The 20,629-nt window shown below is 44.8% G+C and overlaps 2 protein-coding genes across 2 annotated transcripts in view; one reads left to right on the top strand and one right to left on the bottom strand.

Moving 5' to 3' along the window:
• The first annotated feature begins 385 nt into the window (after window positions 1-385).
• LOC146174844 (translocator protein-like) lies at window positions 386-12,602 on the top strand. Its single transcript, XM_084585469.1, has 5 exons — window positions 386-443; window positions 2,537-2,730; window positions 4,296-4,397; window positions 9,919-10,131; window positions 12,426-12,602. Exons 1-5 carry the CDS (start codon window positions 386-388, stop codon window positions 12,600-12,602), a joined length of 744 nt encoding a protein of 247 aa, XP_084441595.1.
• Window positions 12,603-18,392: 5,790 nt separating this feature from the next.
• LOC146174843 (S-phase kinase-associated protein 1-like) overlaps window positions 18,393-20,629 on the bottom strand; it is a 30,297-nt gene continuing 28,060 nt past the window's right edge. The window contains exon 4 of the mRNA XM_084585468.1: window positions 18,393-18,851. Coding sequence (XP_084441594.1) covers window positions 18,822-18,851 — 30 coding nt within the window. The 3' untranslated portion in view covers window positions 18,393-18,821. The remainder of the gene's footprint in view (window positions 18,852-20,629) is intronic.

Raw genomic sequence — 20,629 nt, 5'->3', positions numbered from 1 at the left:
AAATTACTCCGTATAGCCTTCCGCTACGGCACCTCTTTCTCTCTTTCCGCTTTCACTCCCACCTTCCTCCCTTCCCTTATGACGCGGCTCACTTGTCCACGAACAGCGTGACAGATACGCGTCTTTCCTTTCCTGTAAACCAATTTAATGTAATTTAACTCCTAAGATGTCACTGCGGCAGACACTATGGCAGTAAAAAATCGCGGTTACCTGCTTTACCACTGCCGAACCCTTCACAGGAGGAGAATAATGTGACAGATACAAACACCGTTTTCTAGTGCCCAGTTGTGAAATTAAACCTTCACAGTAGTGGAAAGAGATTAAAGGCAAGGAAGAAGACGACGACCGCCAGGAGGTAAAGCCATGACGGGGTAGGCGTCCGCCGATGGTCCTCTTGGCCATCGTTGTCATGACGGGGCCAGAGGACCCGTCCAGGCACCACCGTGGGACCACCCAGGAGGCAGGACTTTTGGCAAGGCACCACCACGTGAGTGTCTGGTCGCTTCCCAAACGAATAGCGTGTCGCGGGTACCGATAAACATTGTAACGCAATGCTTTTTGTAGTATCATGGCTAATCACATGTGGTTCCGGCGAGTAAGAAACATGTGCACCGCGTGGTCAGCTCACATATGCGCACCAGATGGATCGAACACAGGCACAGCGCAGAGCACCCGCTTGGTATTGGGGTTCTTTTCTGAGAAATATTTTGTGCCCCACCCCTGGTGCTAGAACATTCAGTTCGCACTTTACAAACTGTCGTCTTTGACTGCAATTGCCATTTGGCTTCCTTAAAGGGGTTCGCAATGGGGTCTTACATGCTTAGACACAACGTTCATGTATGTTCGCATGTGAAAGTGGTTCTTACAGCGACAGTTTGTGACGGTGTTTTGTGTGTTGACGTCTGGCATGCATTATATTAGTAGCCTATTTATCGCGTCATCTGAACCAGTGTTGCCAACCTCTTCCTAATTACATGTACCTGTTCGAAATAAATTAGTCAATGAAGTATGAACCCCAAACTCACGCTTGCGTGTTTTGTTGTTTCAAATGATGCGTTAAACAATTACATATGCGCTACGCCCTGCTAAATCTTCATACGACCACTAATAATTTGCGATTAAATTTCTTCTTGATGCTGTCTCGTTTCCGGTTCCAACAAGCGAGCATTGGTGTGAGCAAAACGTGCATAATCGTTAATGCACAGATTTCGTTCACTGCAACGCTTAAGCCAGATTTCTTCAGAAGCTGGAATACAATAAATGATTTATCAGTGGTTATATTGTAGCTTTAGTTCCTCCTTTATATTTCATATAGCTTAAACACGTCTTTCACGTCATAACAATCGCTCGATGTTTCAATCTGTATATATATAGCACTGTGGGACAGTATGAGCGAAAAGATTCACTGTGCGATCCTAGGCAAATAATACGCGGTGTTTGTGTGCGCCAATGTCTCAAGCACAATTACAAGAAAACATGCAACAAATTATAGGCCTATATATCTTGTCACTTCAGCGACGCTCCCTCACTTCCGCCATATCTAAAGTTCTCCATTGTGTAATGTAGCCGGTAGCCGTGGTTGTACATTTCCCCTAATGGATCGTACATCTTCCGCGCATAGAAATAAGGAACGTGGTAGGCGCTTTGTCTGTCTTGCGATTATGGCGCCGTGCTCTCTATTGTACCTTCCATTTAGCCCCGGCGCACCAACTGATTCGTACGAAACGAAATTGTCATAGTAAAGCAACTAACCTGTTGTAAAGAACCTGCTGAAAAGCGACTGTCGGACTGCGCCCTAGTGTGAAGGACATGAATCTCTCAATTACCGATACCGCAACAGGTGCTTGTACATACGGATGCGTCGAGCACAGCGCACACGATGGGAAATGTGCACATCACTCCTTTGTTACTCTTTATTTTTTTTCTAGTTATGTGCATCGTTCAGAAGCGACTTGCGCGCTAGGAACTGTAAAGCCGCAGTGCGAAGTTGATGTTGTTATGCCGAAATTGGAGCTTCCACAAAAAGCACACGTGAGCGGAAACTGCTTATCATAACTCACAACGCATTTTGCTCACAATATGTCAACTTGGGAGACCGTTTTCTAGGTGCCTCTAAACAATTTGCGCGAAAAAATTACAACGAGATAAACAAAACGAGTATTTTTAGTTTGACTGGGCAGTTAGTGCGGCATTACAAAGATACCACGAAGACGAAGCATGAAAACGATGACAAATAAAAAAAAACCTTGCTTTCGTACGAGGGCAGCCAGTATAGCAGTCGTCTATACGCTGTCAAGGACCTGATCCTATATGTCCAAGCGCCGTGGCAAGGGGCTTTATCGATTTTTCCATCGTCTGTTCTTGCTCAACGAAAGGAAAGGAACAATGTTGCGTGCGGGCCAAAACAGCTGGTAACAGGCAAGGGTCAACTGTTCCACTGTGGAGCAGCTATACGCAACTGTTTGATAGATAATTTACGGCCCTTTGAACCAAGTGTCATGGTTCATGTGATCTTGATCCCTTTATCGGCCTGCAGGTCTCCCGGGTAACAGTGCCATCTGCTCCACGCCCGAAACATTGTGTTTAGAAGACGGCCTCGGAGGTGGCAAGATGAAGTTCCTCTCCGCCGAAGTGCTGAGGATTTACGCCAAGTCCCAGGATTCGGGGCTCTCGGCGGACAATGTCCGAAAAATCGGACAGTGCGGCATGACATGTCGCGTCATTGTTCCGGTCAGTATTAGACCTTTCCAGCGTGAGTAATACCGCGAGTGCATTTTGACTTTCCGCCGCAGTGACAGTGATAGAATACCCCACCACTCCCACCGAGCTTTGCCAGGACGGCATTCCCATTGGCCGTCATCACCACCCCCACGAGCCGAATATAATGATGCCACAAATTCCTAATCACATCTTATCGTCTTTTTCCCGCTTCGCTGCCCAGTTCTTCACATCAAATTCCCACTGCTACCCTGACGCACCATCGCCTCTACTTGCTGTACATGAGGCGGACAAGTTCATCTGTACCTTTAGCTCCCCTAGGATGTCACTGACTCAGTCTCTAACTCACGCAAGTCACTGTACCATTAGCAACTTCATAGCTCATTGTGCCCTCATTTACCATGAAGTGAACGCTAGCTACCTGAGACAATACTTAATCGCGTCAAGAGAGGTTTCATACAGTCCTGAAGATCCATCTCACCTACTGTGTTAAGTGTCTGCCGGAAATGTACAGCGTTCACAGTGTTTGTACGGGACGGAGTGTACCTAGCGAAGCTTGACATCTGCGGTATTGCGTCGAGGCTTTCAAGTGCTGGAGGTTGTACAGATAACGCGCACGTGTCAGCCGTTAAGTGGAGTAGAGAACAAGATTATGTCACATGCTCTTTCGGTAGATCAAGATAAAGCCACAGCGATTGAGAAGGCGAGAGTAGCGCCCAACTAGGGCCACCTTTCATCTCGGAGCACTTTTATCTGCGACGCCATATCTCAATATCTGAGCGAAACCGGCCCTAAAAGATTACTCTGCATGTTTTATGGAGATATTGTTAAGGGAAACTTACACAGCGGTAAACGCCAGATAACTCTCAGAAGCACACACCACCAGCACGAACCCAGCTTAGCCCGAGCGTAGTCTTCACAACACCACACCAGTGCGTCGTCGTCATCTAGATCTTGCGCACCGTAACAATATCTTCGAGGTTTCGGTTGACTAGTTATCATTTGCCGCTTTGGTTGTTGATAAGGCAACAAGGCCGCATCCATATACAAGCTGTTGCGATATAATAAATAGAACGAATTTCATTCAATACCCCAAGAAATTCAGCTAAGGCCTTGGTGTTCGTGCCCTTAATGCTAAGAAAGTATACAAATATTAATTAGCTGTTTGACTGTTTCAAACGCCCAGTTCTGCCTCAGGCCGGATAACAAGGATGGCAGTACTTGTCAAATGAGTGAAAAATAAACCATGCACGTAGACAGAGTAAAAATATTTTATAAAATTAACCCCAAAAATGCGTTTAAAGGCCGTTGTTAATATAACAACTCAGAGCTAAAAATATGCTAATAAAGTGTAATTATTAGAGGACAATTAACGTTAGGTGAGTTTTATGGGACTACGATGAACAAGTAACATTAAGGTTTTGTGAATACTCTCACTTCGGTCTTATAGTTCCTTCCAAGAGAACAGCTCCCACTCTGATCTCAACTAGTAGGCATTGTGCTGTTATAAATTACGAAACTGAGACACTGGTGCTCCGGTTTTTGCTTGTCTCCTGATTCCTCTATGATGTACGCAGCTGAAGAAGTACAGTGTCCCCGTGGCAATAAGCGTGATTCCCAATCTCGGAGGAGCTGTCGTCTCGGTGTACCTTCGCAAGGAGTACCGACACTGGTACGAGGTACGCACGTGTATTTGAAGGCCGAACAACAGCCCGTTCCTGGCTGGGGACACATCGGGGTAAAAATAATATGCCGGGTAGGGTGAGTTTTGCTATCCGGCAGCCTCAGCGTTGCGCGTTGCCTTTAAACTTTATTTTGCGAAAAGAACATTGCTGTTTGTGCGTATTACAGCGTGGATTAACGCCAACAAACTATCGGAAGCTAAAAACTTCAACAGAAAACACTACATGGGGATGAAAAAGGAACTCGCATACACATAGTGCGGTTTGCTCGTAATTTTACTTCCCTATAGGCTTTGCCACCAGTCAAATTTATCCAAGCGGGCCAATAAAAGCACGAAGCGATGGAATCTCGTAACTCTTGAAAGGCGCCATCTATGCGCGACTCGACACAATCGGTGGGTAACCATTTTTCCTGTAGGTTTCTCTTGAGTGAGGTCAAAATACGGCAGCGTATAGAAATTGTGGAAAACAGCAGCGAACTCTATGCACGTCTAACGAAATGATCGGGGAGCATACGCCATTCACATTTTGATGAACTGGGCCTCCAGACAGACCCTTTCCGAGAACGAGCGGCGAAAGGCCACGCCGTGGACGGGATATATATTCCTGTGCAAAGCGTCAAAGACAAAGAACTGCCACCGCGGTAGTGGGGTTTCAGGTGCGATCAGGGCCTGCTGTTGTTGAGCCCAGCCGCCGACCTGGCGCCACCAGCTAGCGCAGAGCACATACGTCACATCAACGCCTCTATTGGCTTCTGCGAGTTTGGCGGTATAAAAGTGTTTATTATGGCCCAGCGCGGTCGAGGTGTGTTTTTTAGGTGTTCACGGTTCAGGTGGCTCCGGCCACTGCGCGCGCGCCTGCCTGCGAGGCGCGATACGCACCGTAAACTCGTTGATTGAGTAGAAGGGGACTGCCAGCACGAGCGCGATTGAATCGGAGCTGGCGCGCCCCGTTCGACTATTTGCTTTATGTATTTTTGACATTTGTGTTTTTGTGCTTAGCGTGTAAAAGGTGCAACCGCGCACATGTGAACCCAAGGGGTCATCGAAATGTGGCTGCGGTATACTGCTGGCCCTTGAATGGTCCCTTTTGAGCCGCTATCTGCCACAAGCTATACAAACTATGCACTGAAGGTTCGCTTATAGTCAAGTGCAAGTATTTTCAATCATGCCTTCGTTTTCCTCACACCCTAGCATGCGTAATTCCGTTCTCTCAACGGTAGGGTCCCGCAACTACTTACTGCTCACTGGTTGTCCCTCAGTGAGTTAAACGGCGATCGTTACCGAAAGGTGTCTCTGAATGCAACCTAAAGGTAACATACACTCAGTGAAGGCAGGAAATGATTACGGTGAAAGAAATTGCACACAGTAATCGTTGCCATACCGTCACCTCCTGGCTTCGTTGATGACTGGTTTGCCGGATATTAATAATAAAAACATCCCATAATGTAACCTAAAGGGGAACACACCTCAGAAAAGAATTTAGTAATTTATTTGGATCTTCTGAATCGCAAAAAAACACAACAAATTGCACTCAGGGGATTTGAACAGATGCTTTGAGTGCTGAGACATATGTGGTATTAATTCATCGTGCCATAGAAGCGACGGGAACAGCAGGCTTTAAATGCGCTCTTATTCGTTTTGGCAATATTTCCGCTACTTATCGCCAGGTGATGCTGCTCAGAAGACCCTACGGTTGAGAGAGAGGAATCACGCATCCAGCATTTATAAGAAGTTGATATCAAGATATCAAGAAATGTGATCGATGAGCATGCCGGTTACTTAGTTATTTAGATGATATCGTGATTATTTCAAATTGTAGCCGGCTTTTCAACGTAACCTACCTCAAGCTTCGAGCAGATGTGAGCTTATCCAAAGGAAGACGAAGATGGAGGTGTCCTTAACTTCTCAGGCTAGTACACACTGGCGGTTAACTCCATCTATGCATTGCATAGCTCATATTTAATGGCCAAATACATGCGGCCACTAAGATTATCTCTTTAGAAAAGCGAACATTTAATGCTCTTCAGGCTGTACTTTAACGCAACAGACTTCTATAACAACGTTTTTGTACACGATAACATTATCCGCTTACGCATCATAAATCAGCTGGGCGGAACAATCACATACATATCCTAATAGCGTTTGCATCCAATCGCTCGTCTGTTGCTGAGAGCCTTGATTGATGGGAAGGGGGTAGAAGGCACATATGCCATTGGGGTCACTACTGTGTTTTCTCTTTACTATGTCGAGCACGCGGAAGGGTACAAAAAGGAAAACGCATGTCTGCTTCGAACGGTGGCGCACTCGCAGTTTGTGCGACGTTCACAGCAACTATACCGAAAGGAAACTGCCTAGCTCAGTTTTAAGTATAAGGTGGAAAGAAAAAAGATATGTTGGACACATAAGTTCAGCCTTTAGGGGTACGACAACCAAGTCGTATGAACCTGCTTGGGTAACTGGAAGGTTGATTAGGCTTGACGTGACCAGGTAGCCTCCCATCACGAGTATAATATTTAGCGCAAAACGACAGGACGAACACGGGTGCTAAATATAATTAATATTAAATGTCGTTTCGCACTAAATATAATGCTGGTGACGTCAGTACACTGACTAGCCCAGTCGTTTTCTCGCAAAGTCAGACAGCCGGAAATCCGGGCTTGCCCAGGACTGCAGTGATTTTCTGAGAAGTGAACTTCATCAGTGACAGTGAACCTTTACGTCTTTCGACACGCTGTTTTAGAGCGTTTCGCACTTGAAACTTGAAACTTCAAGTTTTCGCGTGTGCAGGACACGACTCGTTTTCAGTTTTGAACCCCGTGAAACACGGCAACTCGAACCACCTTTGCAGGCTGAGGTGCTCGGAACTATATTGCCCCAGAAGGAGCGCAGCAGGGTTTGCGGAGCTTCTTCCAAGCGCCTTTAAAGGCACCCTCCGGGTTCAAGGGGAACGCTTACGTGCCCTGTACAGCTGAACAAGTCGCGGACATTGGTCATGCCGTGTCCATATAATAAGCGAAACACGATTCTGTGCACGATTTGCGTGAAGAAATTCAGTTCAGTTCAGTTCAGTTCAGTCGTTCAGTCGTGTCCGACTCTTCGTGACCTTATTGACCATGTCACGTCACGCTTTCCGGTCTCTCACTATCTTCCTAACATCACATAACTTCATCTGCAGTGCCTCGAGGATGCCATCTAACCAACGCGTTCGCTGCCTACCCCTTCTCCGGCGACCCTCAACCTTTCCCAACATCAAATCTTTCTCCAGCGACTCCTCTCTTCTCATCAGATGACCAAAGTAGCCGAGCTTTAACTTTAGAATTTGACCCTCCAATGAGCAGTCAGGGTTTATGGTCGACAATATTGACTGATTTGATCTTCTGGCAGTCCAAGGAACTCTCAAGAGTCTTCGCCAGCACCACAATTCAAACGCGTCAATTCTTCGGTGGTCAGCCTTTTTCACAGTCCAACTCTCGCATCCATACATCACAACTGGAAAGACCATAGCACGAGTTATACGGATCTTGGTTGGCAGACTAATGTCTCTGCTCTTTACTAGGCGGTCAAGGCTAACCATTGCTCTCTCTCCCAGAAGCAGGCGTCTCCTAATTTCATGGCTGCAGTCTCCTTCCGAGGTAATCTTGGAGCCCAAGAAGAGAAAATCTGTCACAGCTTCCACTTCTTGTCCCTTGATGCTCCAGGACTTAATAGGGCAAGACGCCATGATCTTTGTCTTTTTAATGTTCAGTTTAAGCCCAAACTTCTCACTCTCTTCTTGCACGCGCATCAGAAGTCTCTTGAGTTCCGCTTCACTTTCTGCCATTAAAGTGGTATCATCCGCATATCTAAGGTTGTTGATACGTTTTCCAGCAATCTTCACTCCAGCTGAAGACTCGTCCAGGCCAGCCTTCCTCATGATGCACTCTGCATATAGGTTAAATAGGCAGGGCGACAGTATGCAGCCTTGCCTCACTCCTTTCTCAATTGGAAACCAATCAGTAAGACCATGCCCAGTTCTGACTGTGGCCTCTTGCCCTTCATACAGGTTCCTGAGGAGACAGATGAGATGAATTGGAACTCCCATCTCTTGGAGAGCTTGCCACAATCTGCTGTGATCTACGCAGGCAAACGCTTTCGCATAATCAATAAAGCAGAAGTAGATGGGTTTCTGGAACTCTCTTGCTTTTTCCATGATTCAGCGAAGGTTGGCAACTTGGTCTCTAGTTCCTCTGCCCTTGCGAAACCCAGCTTGCACGTCCGGAAGCTCCCGATCCACATACTGCTGCAGCCTACCTTGGAGGATTTTCAACATCACCTTGCTAGCATGCGAAATAAGCGCGATCGTGCGGTAGTTGGAACAATCTTTGGCACTGCCTTTCTTTGGAAGAAGAAATTACAACGAGATAAACAAAACGAGTATTTTTGATTTGACTGGGTACACGCTGGTGTCTCGGGTATTGCACGTCCAGAGGTTCAGCGTGACAATAGTCTTGCTTGTGGTCACAGCAAGCCAGGACACTAGTTAATGCACATCGACACCACGTTACGTTTCTCAACCGCTCGAAACCGCATCAAAGTCACTTTTGGTAAGCTGTCGCTTCTTTAATTTTTTTCACTACAATGTGACGCTGCTGAGATTTGGCCGCACATGATTATGGCCTGCGCCTGCTACGCCACATTCACCCTTCATGCTTGCCTTGCCTCGAAGTGCAGAAACCAGTAGGCAGTGGTGTACGGAAAAGTTTTCGAAACATGAGAGGCATGAAAACACTGCATCTCCTGTCTGGCTGCAGGCGCAACCTGACATAGGTTGATGCGCCGTGCATATCAAGCAGGGCTGCGCGGAGGACACCTCTTACTTGGCAAATTCTTCCTGACCTGGGAATTGAGGTTTATCGCTATTTCTGAATCCAAAAAACTTTGATTGGCGCCTGAGCAAGAGTGCAGACAAAGCTATAGACAGCGAGGATGTGTCTCCCCCCCCCCCCCCCCCTTCCGTTGTTCACTCTGTGCAGCTTTTGATTGTCAGACAGGAAAAATGTTGCTTATTTTCACACCTGTAAAAGCATTGAATTGCAAGACAGCAAATGCTGAGGTTAAAATTTAAAAACAATTGAATAAAGGGGCCGCGTACAGCTGCTGGCACGCTCCAAATACCACATTCCGGAAACAGAGCTCTTACTATCCATCCGTCTTAGCACGTTGTCGGTTGAATCAGATCGCCTCCCTGCGCTGCGATATTCATGGACAGGCAAGTTACTGGAACACCAGGGCAGGTTATTCCCTTACCGGTCGATGCGTAACCTGTATAGTAGCAATATTTTGATTTCATGATTTTTTTTTCGTTTTGTTTCTTTTTGTTCCTTTATCTTTTTGTCATATTTGATTTCCTATTATCTAAAATGATTTACGTCGATCTAAAAGTTACTTCCATGTACCCTGAGAGGTTTTCAGCCCACGCACAGTACAACGATCGGAGGTTTGTGTGCCACTCGCGATGTGTTGCTTGTGGCGTGCAGCACCTTCGCAAGCCGTCCTGGTGCCCCCGCCACTACTGCTTCTTCCCGGTGTTCAACTTGTGCTACGCCTGCATGGGGCTCTCCTCGTACATGGTTTACGCGCAGAACGGCTTCGAGGGCCCCGCAAAGATGGCGATGCAGCTCTACGGCACGCAGATGGTGCTCGCATGGCTCTGGGTGCCGCTGCTCTTCAAACGTCGCATGCTTGGCACGGTGAGATGCAATGTACTGCATGCAATTTGCCGGTCCCCTGCTTCGGTTAGATAGAATGTACTGCGTGCAATATACCGGTCCCCCTGTTTCCATGAGATACAATGTACTTACATACAATGTGCCGGGCCTCCTGCTTCACCAGTCAGATTTTGCAGGCTAATGAAACACCTTCAGACTGAAGTGAAAAGAGGGCAGCGGGCTATTTATTTATTTACTTATGCATATACCTACATCGCCCGTTGGGCACTACTGTAGGGGGACTACATTGTTTGTCATAAGAAAGGAAAGTTAGGGACAAAGAAGAAAATACCAAGCACAACAAGAACAATAATAAAAAAATAAAGCATATAATATACGATGAAAATCATAATAAACATAGTGAAAATGTGACCAGACTCACAGAAATCACACTTCTATCAGGGCTGACGAAAAGATGATGAATGGGACGTTGACTACACTTTCGGGCCGTCGATTCCATTGGTTCACCGTAAAAAGGTAAAATGAATTAGCAAAAACACTCGTGCAGCAAGCAATCTCTCCAAATTTCCCGGATGACCTTTTCGAACGGATATATAGTGTGTGGCATCAGGTAAGTACTCTTGTCTATTCCAGTGTCACCATTAAGTATACTGTGGAAAAATTTTAGTCTTAAGAATTTTCTCCTTTTGTACAGTGGCTGCCACACAAGCTCGGTTTTAATTTTTGTTATGTTGGAGCCAAAGTTATAATTGTTAGCAACGAAACGTGCAGGGTGGTTCTGAATACGTTCTAGTTTGTTAATCACGTTGTGCATATGTGGGGAAGGAAAATGGTGGGCGTTCCAGGCAATTGGATAAGAGAACAGATTGGGCCTGGGAAAGAGTGCAAGTCAATAAGGTCTCCGAGGAACCCAAGAAGACATTGGCACGGGCCGGGGATGTAAGGCGTGATAAGATAAGCAATCTCCCCGTATTCCAAGAAAAGGCAAAAGGCAGCATGAAATCAGACAGGTAGATGAGATCAGGATATGTGCCAGGATAAGATGGCCGCAGCTAGCACAAAAGCAGATTAATTGGAGAGACTCTGAAGACCTCTCGCACTGCATAGTTATAGTCACAAACATAACACACACACAAGAGATTACAGCAAGACGTTCACACTGATGATGCGCTCACTACCAACTGGCCGTTATTTGTTATACGAAGAAGAAAAAAACATAACAAAAAATAAGACGTAAGGGTACATTAAGAAGAAAACAGAAAATTTAGGAAAATGCGAATAAAAGTTCTGAAGGAAAAATAAAACAAAAATAATGGCAAATTGCGTCTATCTTCTTATCATATTGTCCAAACGAAGCAGTATCACTTCTTTCCTGCTGAGCGCCACAGACGGAACACTCACGCATTCCCCTTTTTGACCCGAAATCATCTTAAATGCTTCGATAATCTCTCTTTTCAAATTATCTTTTGCCCGAGCCAGCACCTTGGTTTCAGGGAACGTTGCTACACTATGTTTACCCTTTGAGTACTGTTGAGCGTCATCCGTTCCACAACGAGAGCAATGAGTCGCCAGGTTTCCTGGAGCCGACAATGCTGCACACGCATTTCTGTGTTTCCTTAACATCTCATTGAGGCATCGGCCTGTCTGCCCCACATGTGCCTTCCCACATGTCAAATGAATCTTGTACACAACTCCTTCGCGGCAGTTGACAAAGCGCTCCCTATGCAGCACGCCACACATATCACAAATAACAGCCAGTTGGTAGTCAGCGCATCATCGGTGTGAACATCTTGCTGTAATCTCGTGTGTGTGTGTGTGTGTGTGTGTGTGTGTGTGTGTGTGTGTGTGTGTGTGTGTGTGTGTGTGTGTGTGTGTGTGTGTGTGTGTGTGTGTGTGTGTGTGTGTGTGTGTGTGTGTGTGTGTGTGTGTGTGTGTGTGTGTGTGTGTGTGTGCGTGCGTGCGTGCGTGCGTGCGTGCGTGCGTGCGCGCGTGCGCGCAGCGCCAGAGGTCTTCAGAGTCATCTAACTAACTAGCCCGCACGCAAATACCACTAATTGGTGAAATATGGTGCAGCAAGCCATCGTCTTGCAGTGGACGTATCTACGCAGATGTTGATGTATACCTTATTTTCATACCTTACTTTACACTATTATACCTTATGCTTCCTTATGCTGATTACGTGAGCCACATTTGTTAGGGTACTAACAATGTGTAATCATCTTCGCGCCCTAATATCTCACTTTGATTCCTAAGATGAGCCTTTTCCTGCCTGCCTGAACCTCCCTTGTTTTTCTCTGATCCATATCTAACCAAAGGCCCTACTGGAGTCCGTGTTCCTGGTTGGATTCTCCGGTGCGACGGTGTGGGCCTTCGCGCCAATCAACGCCAGCGCAGCCGCCATTTTCTTCCCCACTTTCCTGTGGTCCGTCTACCTCATGCTGACCTCGTTCTTCCTCTGGAGGCGAAATTCCATCGTCGTTAGGAACGGATAGGAAGTCGGACAAAAGTAATGTGTGCCCCCTCCACAGTTCCCCAAGAAAGGCTGGGGACAAATAGGAGCACAAAATCACACTATTTTTATCAAGCACGCAAATACCAATCAAAATAAAAAAATGCGATCCTCGCCATTGTTTGAGAACGGCTGTGGACAAATAGGAATGAGAAAGAAGGCTTCATGCTTCAAGCATGCCATGATCAACGTGTGACGAAGGAAACAGAAAATCAGCATCTTTTTTTTTTTGGTTCTTGGGGGAACTGAACGTCCTCCGGCAAATGTGTCGTTGCGTTTACAGCATTTCTGTTTAGTTGAGTTAATTACATTCTAGCAGGCTCAAACGGACAGTTGACAAGAAAAGAGAAAACAGCAGGTCCGTCGCATATTGCATCAGCTAGTAACTTCTAGGTATTATCAGGCAAATAGTATTATTCAGTTGGGCTAACTTTCCGTGGAGCGCAAAGAATAAACATTTGTATCAAACCTTTCGTGCACAGGCTTCACCCCCGAGATCTTGACAAGGTCAGCGCACTTCAGCAGCGTACGCCACGACTGTGGATGGGCGATAAACTGCCATTAAATGAAGCAGCGGGCGCGTATCAGAGTCGAGACTCGTGGCATCCACTCGCCACTTTACCCGTGCCGGTGCGAGCAGGTATACATTTCCTGACCCTTTATCGCTCATCCGCTCGTTGTGACGTTCACTGATGAGAGAGAAGGTCGTGATAAAAGAGAACGGCCTTGTTATATAGAATCTCAGTCGTAGCTGTATTCGAAAAAAAAGTTAATTATTATGCACTGGATGATTGCTTGCTTCGACTCATTGCACTCTACATAATCTTGTTTGGCGTATACATAGTGACCGCCATCGTCCTTCATCTGGAATTTATTCACATTGAAAACCTGTAAATGCATAAACAAAGAATTCAAAATCACTTTTCCTCTTTTCAGTACACGAAAATTGCTTTCTCACGCAGGTTACATGACCAGCCATAGAAAAAGTGAGAAACTGCATTTAGAGAATGGAAAAGAATTAGCGCTGAAACGATGTTTCTACTATATCTACCTCTCACTAATTATCAATCGCTAATTAGCCTGTTACTTATTATCTGATCCCAAATATTTTTGAGAAAAAGCGAGAAACTGCATTTAGATAATGGAAAAGGATTAGCGCTGAAACGACGCTTCTACTATTTCTACCTATCACTAATTATTTGATCGCTAATTAGCCTGTTACTAATTATCTGATCCCAAATTTTCTTATCATTGTCTCCCAGTAATTATCTGATCTCTAATAATTTTATCACTATATATCAATAACTATCGCGTCACTTACTACCTACCACAAAATATCTACCATTGCTACCACTAGTAATTACTCATTCTTATATCACACTTATATTACCATTACTCAGCACTATTAATAACCAGTGCCTCGGTATGACGCCACCAGGTGATGACCACATCGGGCGACACATTGGGGTGAGAGATTTTGCGGACAGGTTTTTCGGGCATAATTCTTATAAATCGCCAATAAATTCAATACAGTATAGAGTGCCCGCATAAAGTGCAGCCTCTGCTCGCTACGCGATGCCTGATTTTTCGCCATCAAAAACAGCGGCGTAAGCTGAGTACGACGTTTCACCAAGGTTGGAGGAAAGTGATTCAGCATGCATGAGTAAAAATAATGAAAGAGCCCCACTACCCCGCCTGTGGTTGCATTTGTGGAAACCGCAAGGCCCTTAGGCACATGGCGAAAATACATTTTTCAGCCTTTGCATGAATTGTGCACGTGCCCTATACTGCAGGCTCATTTTATTGCATACTACAGTTAATTCGTGGTATCAACGCATTTTCTCAGGTTTAACTATGTCAAAAAATTACGAGGGAGTTAAGCGACTAAAGTAGTGAAAGGAGAAAGCGTGAGTGCCGCATTCTGCTACGCAACTGGCACTAATTAGTAATTATTTAATCAGACATTTATTTGATCATTGAGTAGGTAGTGAAATAATAACTAATTAGGTAATAATGAATTACTCAATTATCATCAATCAGTAAATAATTAGTAATTAGAAATCGGTAACTAACTGACATATAGCCATATAAGGCACGCATTCGCGCATACTGTAGTGATGCTCTGTGATTGGTCGAGGCCTCTATGACGTCATCCCGCCTCGACCAATCAGAGCCGCCGCAAAAGCGGGACACATTCTGTCCACGACAGCATGAGCCATTAAAGGCTTTCGCCGAATAAGCTGCGCAAGCTGGTGGAAGAGCATCCGTTCGTCCGAAACTATGTGGAAAGGCCTAACCGATGCGATTGTGAAGTTTCCTAATATACAAGTTGAACAATTATTCTTCTAGGCCGGTATTATGCCCCGAGTTGCGTTCCAAATAAAATAATCCGTCGGTTAAGGCACTGTTCTCCGTGGCTGCAAAACTAACTGCTCGGCCGGATTTGATTGTTCGGTTGGAACTGATATTTGGATGACGTGGTCAATCTCATAGCGAACTGGGCACGATGCACACACACTGGCTCTTGAAGGGGTGAAACTTTTAACAGTATTCAAAACAAAATGTTTAGAGTTCCGAAAGATTATTAGAAAAACAGGAACCACAAATCTCGCAAAAACGAACACATAGCTGTAGAACCAAAAATCACGAGCAAAGAACTCATGAATGAAAAAAGGAACCAGTAGATAATGAAAAGTTCGTGAAAATTACTTTCCTTTAGAAAATGATTCAACACTGAAACAAAATCATCAAGTGACACACCATTCATCAATTTGTGGAGCAGGTTTTCAATAATTCTATGGCACGTGGGAAAAGTGAAAAGTTTAGAAATCTCTTAAGCATATGTCACGGTTTTTAGGACGGCAATAGAGTGGCTATAGGTGCGAATTTATATGCTCATATACTATCATTACACTGCCGAAAAAAATTCATGTAGGCAACCAGTCGCCGGCAGCCATCCTACGCCAAGTTGCTTGCCCTTTTAGATAAAAGTATAAGTTATCACGCTTTGACGATGCAGTAACGCGAGTAACGGGCATATAAAAAACGGAGTGCTACGTTTTGAATTTTCGAGTGATCAGATAAGGTTGATGGACGTTCCCAACTGTGATACTATACTCAACAGTGAGTCGTATAAGGGTTTCACAGGCGTTAGGCATTACATGCGAAAGTCCGGCTGACAATTTTCGCCAGATAAATCCATGTCGTCGGTATGCCTTTTCACATTTATCTCTGTGATTAGGAGTGCTTTTGTATACGTTTTATTTACGCTTGATTCCCGACAATTTTTCGTCTCTATTACGCGCCACAGTATATTATGGCAACCGATAAGTACAATAAATGAGCGTCTTATTGATTGAAGATTTGAATGTGTGAATGGAATATGTGTTTTCTACCGTCTGTTCAAACCCTCGGCATTAGTAATGATGTTCATATTAGTACGGAATGCATGATTGGTGCAAAAAAATATCGGATATAGTTCAATGTAGCCTCAGAGATCCGCGAGTAAAACGGTATCTGCCATCGCAGCTTGGTTTTGCCTGGTGCGTGAAAACGGCGACTGGTGGCGACACCTTAATTTATTTCGTTCGTTTGCTTGCCGTTTGGCCTTTTGTAGCTCATAACAGCTCAACTTAACGTTAAAGTAGACTGAGTGTGATTAGAACGCAGTAATGTGCCGGTGGAGGCCAACTGCACTTTGCTCCTAGGCACTGTTTAAGAAGAGGATCTGTGGTTGTTAGTTCAGCATCCGGCAAAAATGCGAGTAGTATTTCACATTTCTTCCAGAGATGAATGGCGGCATATTCTTTATTTTGTTCTCGACTCCAAACCAACTAAGGGCACTGTGCAGTCAGCATTGCTTTCGTTTAAGCAACCAAACAATGTCATTATGAAGGCGGTCTTAAGCAGCAAATCAACAAGAGGCAACTACAACCTGACACGCACAAAAAAAAGCAAAACAGGAAAGAAATAAAACAAGCAAGAAACAGGTAAGCAAAGGAGGTATGAGGGACAACGCGCAACACGCACAAAAAAAAAAAACAATAAATAGAGGAGACAAACAATGAAAACATCGAAGACAAATCACGACAATTTCCACTGGCAAATTTCTTCCTTGTAGAGATCAATAAATAAATAAATAAATAAATAAATAAATAAGTAAATAAATAAATAAATAAATAATAAAATTTATTATTTCCTTTTTCCAGTACAAATGCAGGCCTTCCAAAGCCTCCGAAGGCTTGAATGGCAGTGCCCGGCAGTAGACAGCCAATAAGCCATGCACCGAGCAGACATGTGAAAAAAAAAAAAAAAAAACATAAACGAGAGAAAAAAATGGATTCAAAAAAGCGAACGCAAAGATGTACACATGCAAGGTGAGAAAACATGTAAAAACATAAGTAACAAAGCTGTGTATTGGAACTAACGTCTTAATTTCACAAGACCATATCTCACTATCTTTTTGGAATTAGCAAAAAATATTTCTTTGGGTAACCGCTTAAGAACAGAGGGAACATAATGTTTTCGAAGACGCTCGCTATAGCGTGTACGCACTCTAGGCACGAGAAAACGATCACGACTTCGCAGGTCTTTCACAGGAACATAAGGTGTGCAAAAATGATTTGACCAGATGTGTTTAAAAACTATTGTTTCAGAAAATAGATGAAAACAATCAGGCATATGTAAAAGTTCAAAAACGTTACATGTTCATCACGTGACCTACCATGCATTACTGATTTAAGCACGGATTTCAGTAAATTGTTCACTTTCTTTCGCCAAAGACAGAGCAGAAATAAAAGCAGCAAATAGCGTAACACACTGTAGGCTAAGTCGTATACAATTTGCTTGCGTACATTCATAGGGCAAAGGGACTTGACAGAGTACTAAACACGCAACTTTTTGGAGCTGAGAACACACAAAAGACAAATTAGTATTCCAAGACATGTCGGAATCAAAGCATACTCCTAAGTATTTAACTGTTGACACAGGCATAATTGACGGACACTTGCAATGAATACAATTAGGTCTGTGCAAGCGAATTGACACGTCATTAGGAATTCTCTTTAAATAATTGTGACAAAATACTGTCTTTTTATTGTTAACACTTATTAAGTTATTGCTGAACCATTCCATAACTAACTCGCTGTCATGTTGAATAAAAGATAATGCTATCTTATGGTCCTTGTCTCTAGAAACTAAGAGCGTATCATCAGCGTATTGAAAAACACGGCACAGTTTGCAAACAGAGCTCAAATCATTGACATATAAATTAAACAAAATAGGTGCAAGTATAGATCCTTGAGGAACACCGGATCTAATCCGCTGCAGGCCACTTCTATATTTACCTAATGCAACAAGTTGTGAGCGATTGGATACATAATTAACAAGAAGAGACAGAAAAGGACCTCTAAACCCCTAATTGTGGAGTTTATCTGACAACACATCATGATTAACAGAGTCAAACGCCTTGGACACATCCAAAAATAAGGCACAAGCAAATTCATTTTCTTCAATGCAGCTGTTTAGCAGATCACATATATCATCTAGCGCGTTCTGTGTACCACGACCCTTAATAAACCCAAACTGATTACCAGAGAACACGTCACGAGCTTCAAGAAAACTGATCATCACCATCGAAAAGTGTATTTCTAAAACAAGCGCAATGCATGGTAGGATCGAGATACCACGATAATTTTCAACTTTATTTTTTACTCCATTCTTGTAGACAGGGATAATGAGATAGGGATAACCAATGAACCTTACTGTCGTTGGAAGTTCTGCGCATAGCATTTTATTAAGGAAATAAGGATACTTTCAATTTTTTATTGCGCATCTTGCACAATAGCTTGGGGATCCTGGAGAAAGTACGAGTACTTTAGCGGCAAATACTTCCCAACAACCGTGAAAGGTTGACGGGAGCCCTTTCTCCTTTTGCTAGTTCCAGCCACGCATGACGCGTCTGATACCGAAAACAGCCAACTACATTTGCGTAATGATGCTTGCTCCGATCTGATCTGATTGAAGAAGTTGTTCTGCTGCGTTTTCGTGACGTGAACGAACAAATGGTCCCGGAATTCCCGACACAGTCTTTGAAACAAGAAGCATTGCGTGTCTGAGACAACCAGTGGAAAACGAAAAATGCACGAGCTCTAACTTTACAGTTCGGTCACTTTTTATAGCAGCTGGCGTATGCTCCACTTCTTCAGTTGAACCACTCCGTCTCCCGCTTTACCTGCAATATAGAAACACAAAGTGCTCTCATGACTTTGTATGCGGCCATATGATATTTTTCAAGTAGCAAAAATTTTGGTGGAAAAATGTAGCCAAAAAAATACGAGGCACTTTGGCGACTAAAGTTTGGTTTGGTTTGTGTTGTTTAACGTCCCTAAGCGACTCAGGCTATGAGAGACGCCGTAGTGGAAGGCTCCGGAAATTTCGACCACCTGGGGTTCTTTAACGTGCACTGACATCGTACAGCACACGGGCGCCTTGCTTATCGCCTCGATCGAAAAGAGGCCGCCGAGGCCGGGATTCGATCGCGACTGAAGTGGTTAAAGGCGAAAGCTTGAATGCCGCATTCTGCTATGCATTTGTTGCGAATGTGGCGGTGAATGATGCTTCGAGTAAAGAGGGTGACTACTGTTTCACATTCCCCCCTTCTTTTACGACGTGGCACATGTAAACGCGGAGAATTGTGACAGATACTGCGCCTTTTCTATCCTGTAAATCAATTTCAAACGCCGCTGACGCCTGCTGTACTAACGCCTCCTAGACATCTGGGTCTGCTTCTGTTTCCTGTGTGGTGTGGCGTTCGAGGAAGCGGCGCACAGACAACTGGATCGGAGCAACACCCTGTTAAAGTCGAGAAGGTGTTGATCGGAGGCCCGGTGGGGTCAGATTCGTATATGCATTAATCGCCTTGTGATGTCATGACCTGTTGTGATGGTCGCGCGCCCCTTGTTGGAATGCTTCGCAGAATAAAGTTTTTCCTCCTCCTCCTCCTCCTCCTCCAGCATTTCATTGAACACATTAAAGTTCACCGGCGTCCTTAAATTGTCTACAGGAAAGGAAACGCGCAGTACGCCACTCGGGGGAATCTCGCTATCATTTGTAGACAAGGGGAATCATGAACAGCGTTTAGTGGTAAAGTGCTGGGGTGGGGAACCAAGGGATGGAGGTTCGATTCCCTGATGGGAGACAAAGTTTATTAATTTTTGTTTTAAAGGTCCACGGAAACGGCCCCCAAGAAACCACTGATAAACGTGTTCAGTGTGTAGAACACATCCTTTCGAGCATTAACGCAAAGTATAACTCCTTGGAACAAAGCCAGCAATTTATTATTAATTTTTAAAAACAGCGTTTTTTGAAATTCGCGGGCAGAGAGATTGTCGCTTGGCGGTGTCGCATGGAACTATTTCCTAGTCCCGTGACGTCACGGGTCGGTTGACTGGCAAGGCTTGCTAGAAGCTGCCATTCGCTGCGGTCACTGCAACCATGACGTCACGGACACACTTCCGGTAGCTGCGACAGTCGTCTGCTCGTGCGCTGCTCGTGCGCTGCTCGAACTCGGTGCGGGCTGTTACACAGCTCGCCGCCCTTATCGGTTAGGTGGCCATTGCCCATTGAGAGCAACAATCGAAGCGACTAAGGGATCGGCAGAACGAAGCTACATTTACAAATATCTTATTTATATAACGTGGTTTAAGGAGTATCGGAGTGTCGTCCGACGAGGCATCAACAGCACGGTCAAGCACCGCACGATGGCAGCCCCTCCTCGACCGCCGTAAACACCGCCGTTGTGGCCCCTCCTCCCGCATACCGTTCGCGAACGACAGGGCGGATCGTTAGCACCGATGTCCGAAATAAAGCGTGCTAAAATTTGTTGGCGTCTGGAATACTGAGCCGAATATCAAGTATGAAGCCCTCGTGAGGATCGCTGACCAGCAGCAAATTGCTGGTAAGAGCGATAGCCGTGATACAAGCTAGTTTCTGCTCAAGCCAGCTGCCGCT

The sequence above is a fragment of the Amblyomma maculatum genome, chromosome 11 (genome assembly GCF_055883805.1).
Source record: "Amblyomma maculatum isolate TAMU_Amacu chromosome 11, ASM5588380v1, whole genome shotgun sequence".
Lineage (NCBI taxonomy): Eukaryota > Metazoa > Arthropoda > Arachnida > Ixodida > Ixodidae > Amblyomma > Amblyomma maculatum.
This window is presented reverse-complemented; position numbering and strand designations above follow the sequence as displayed.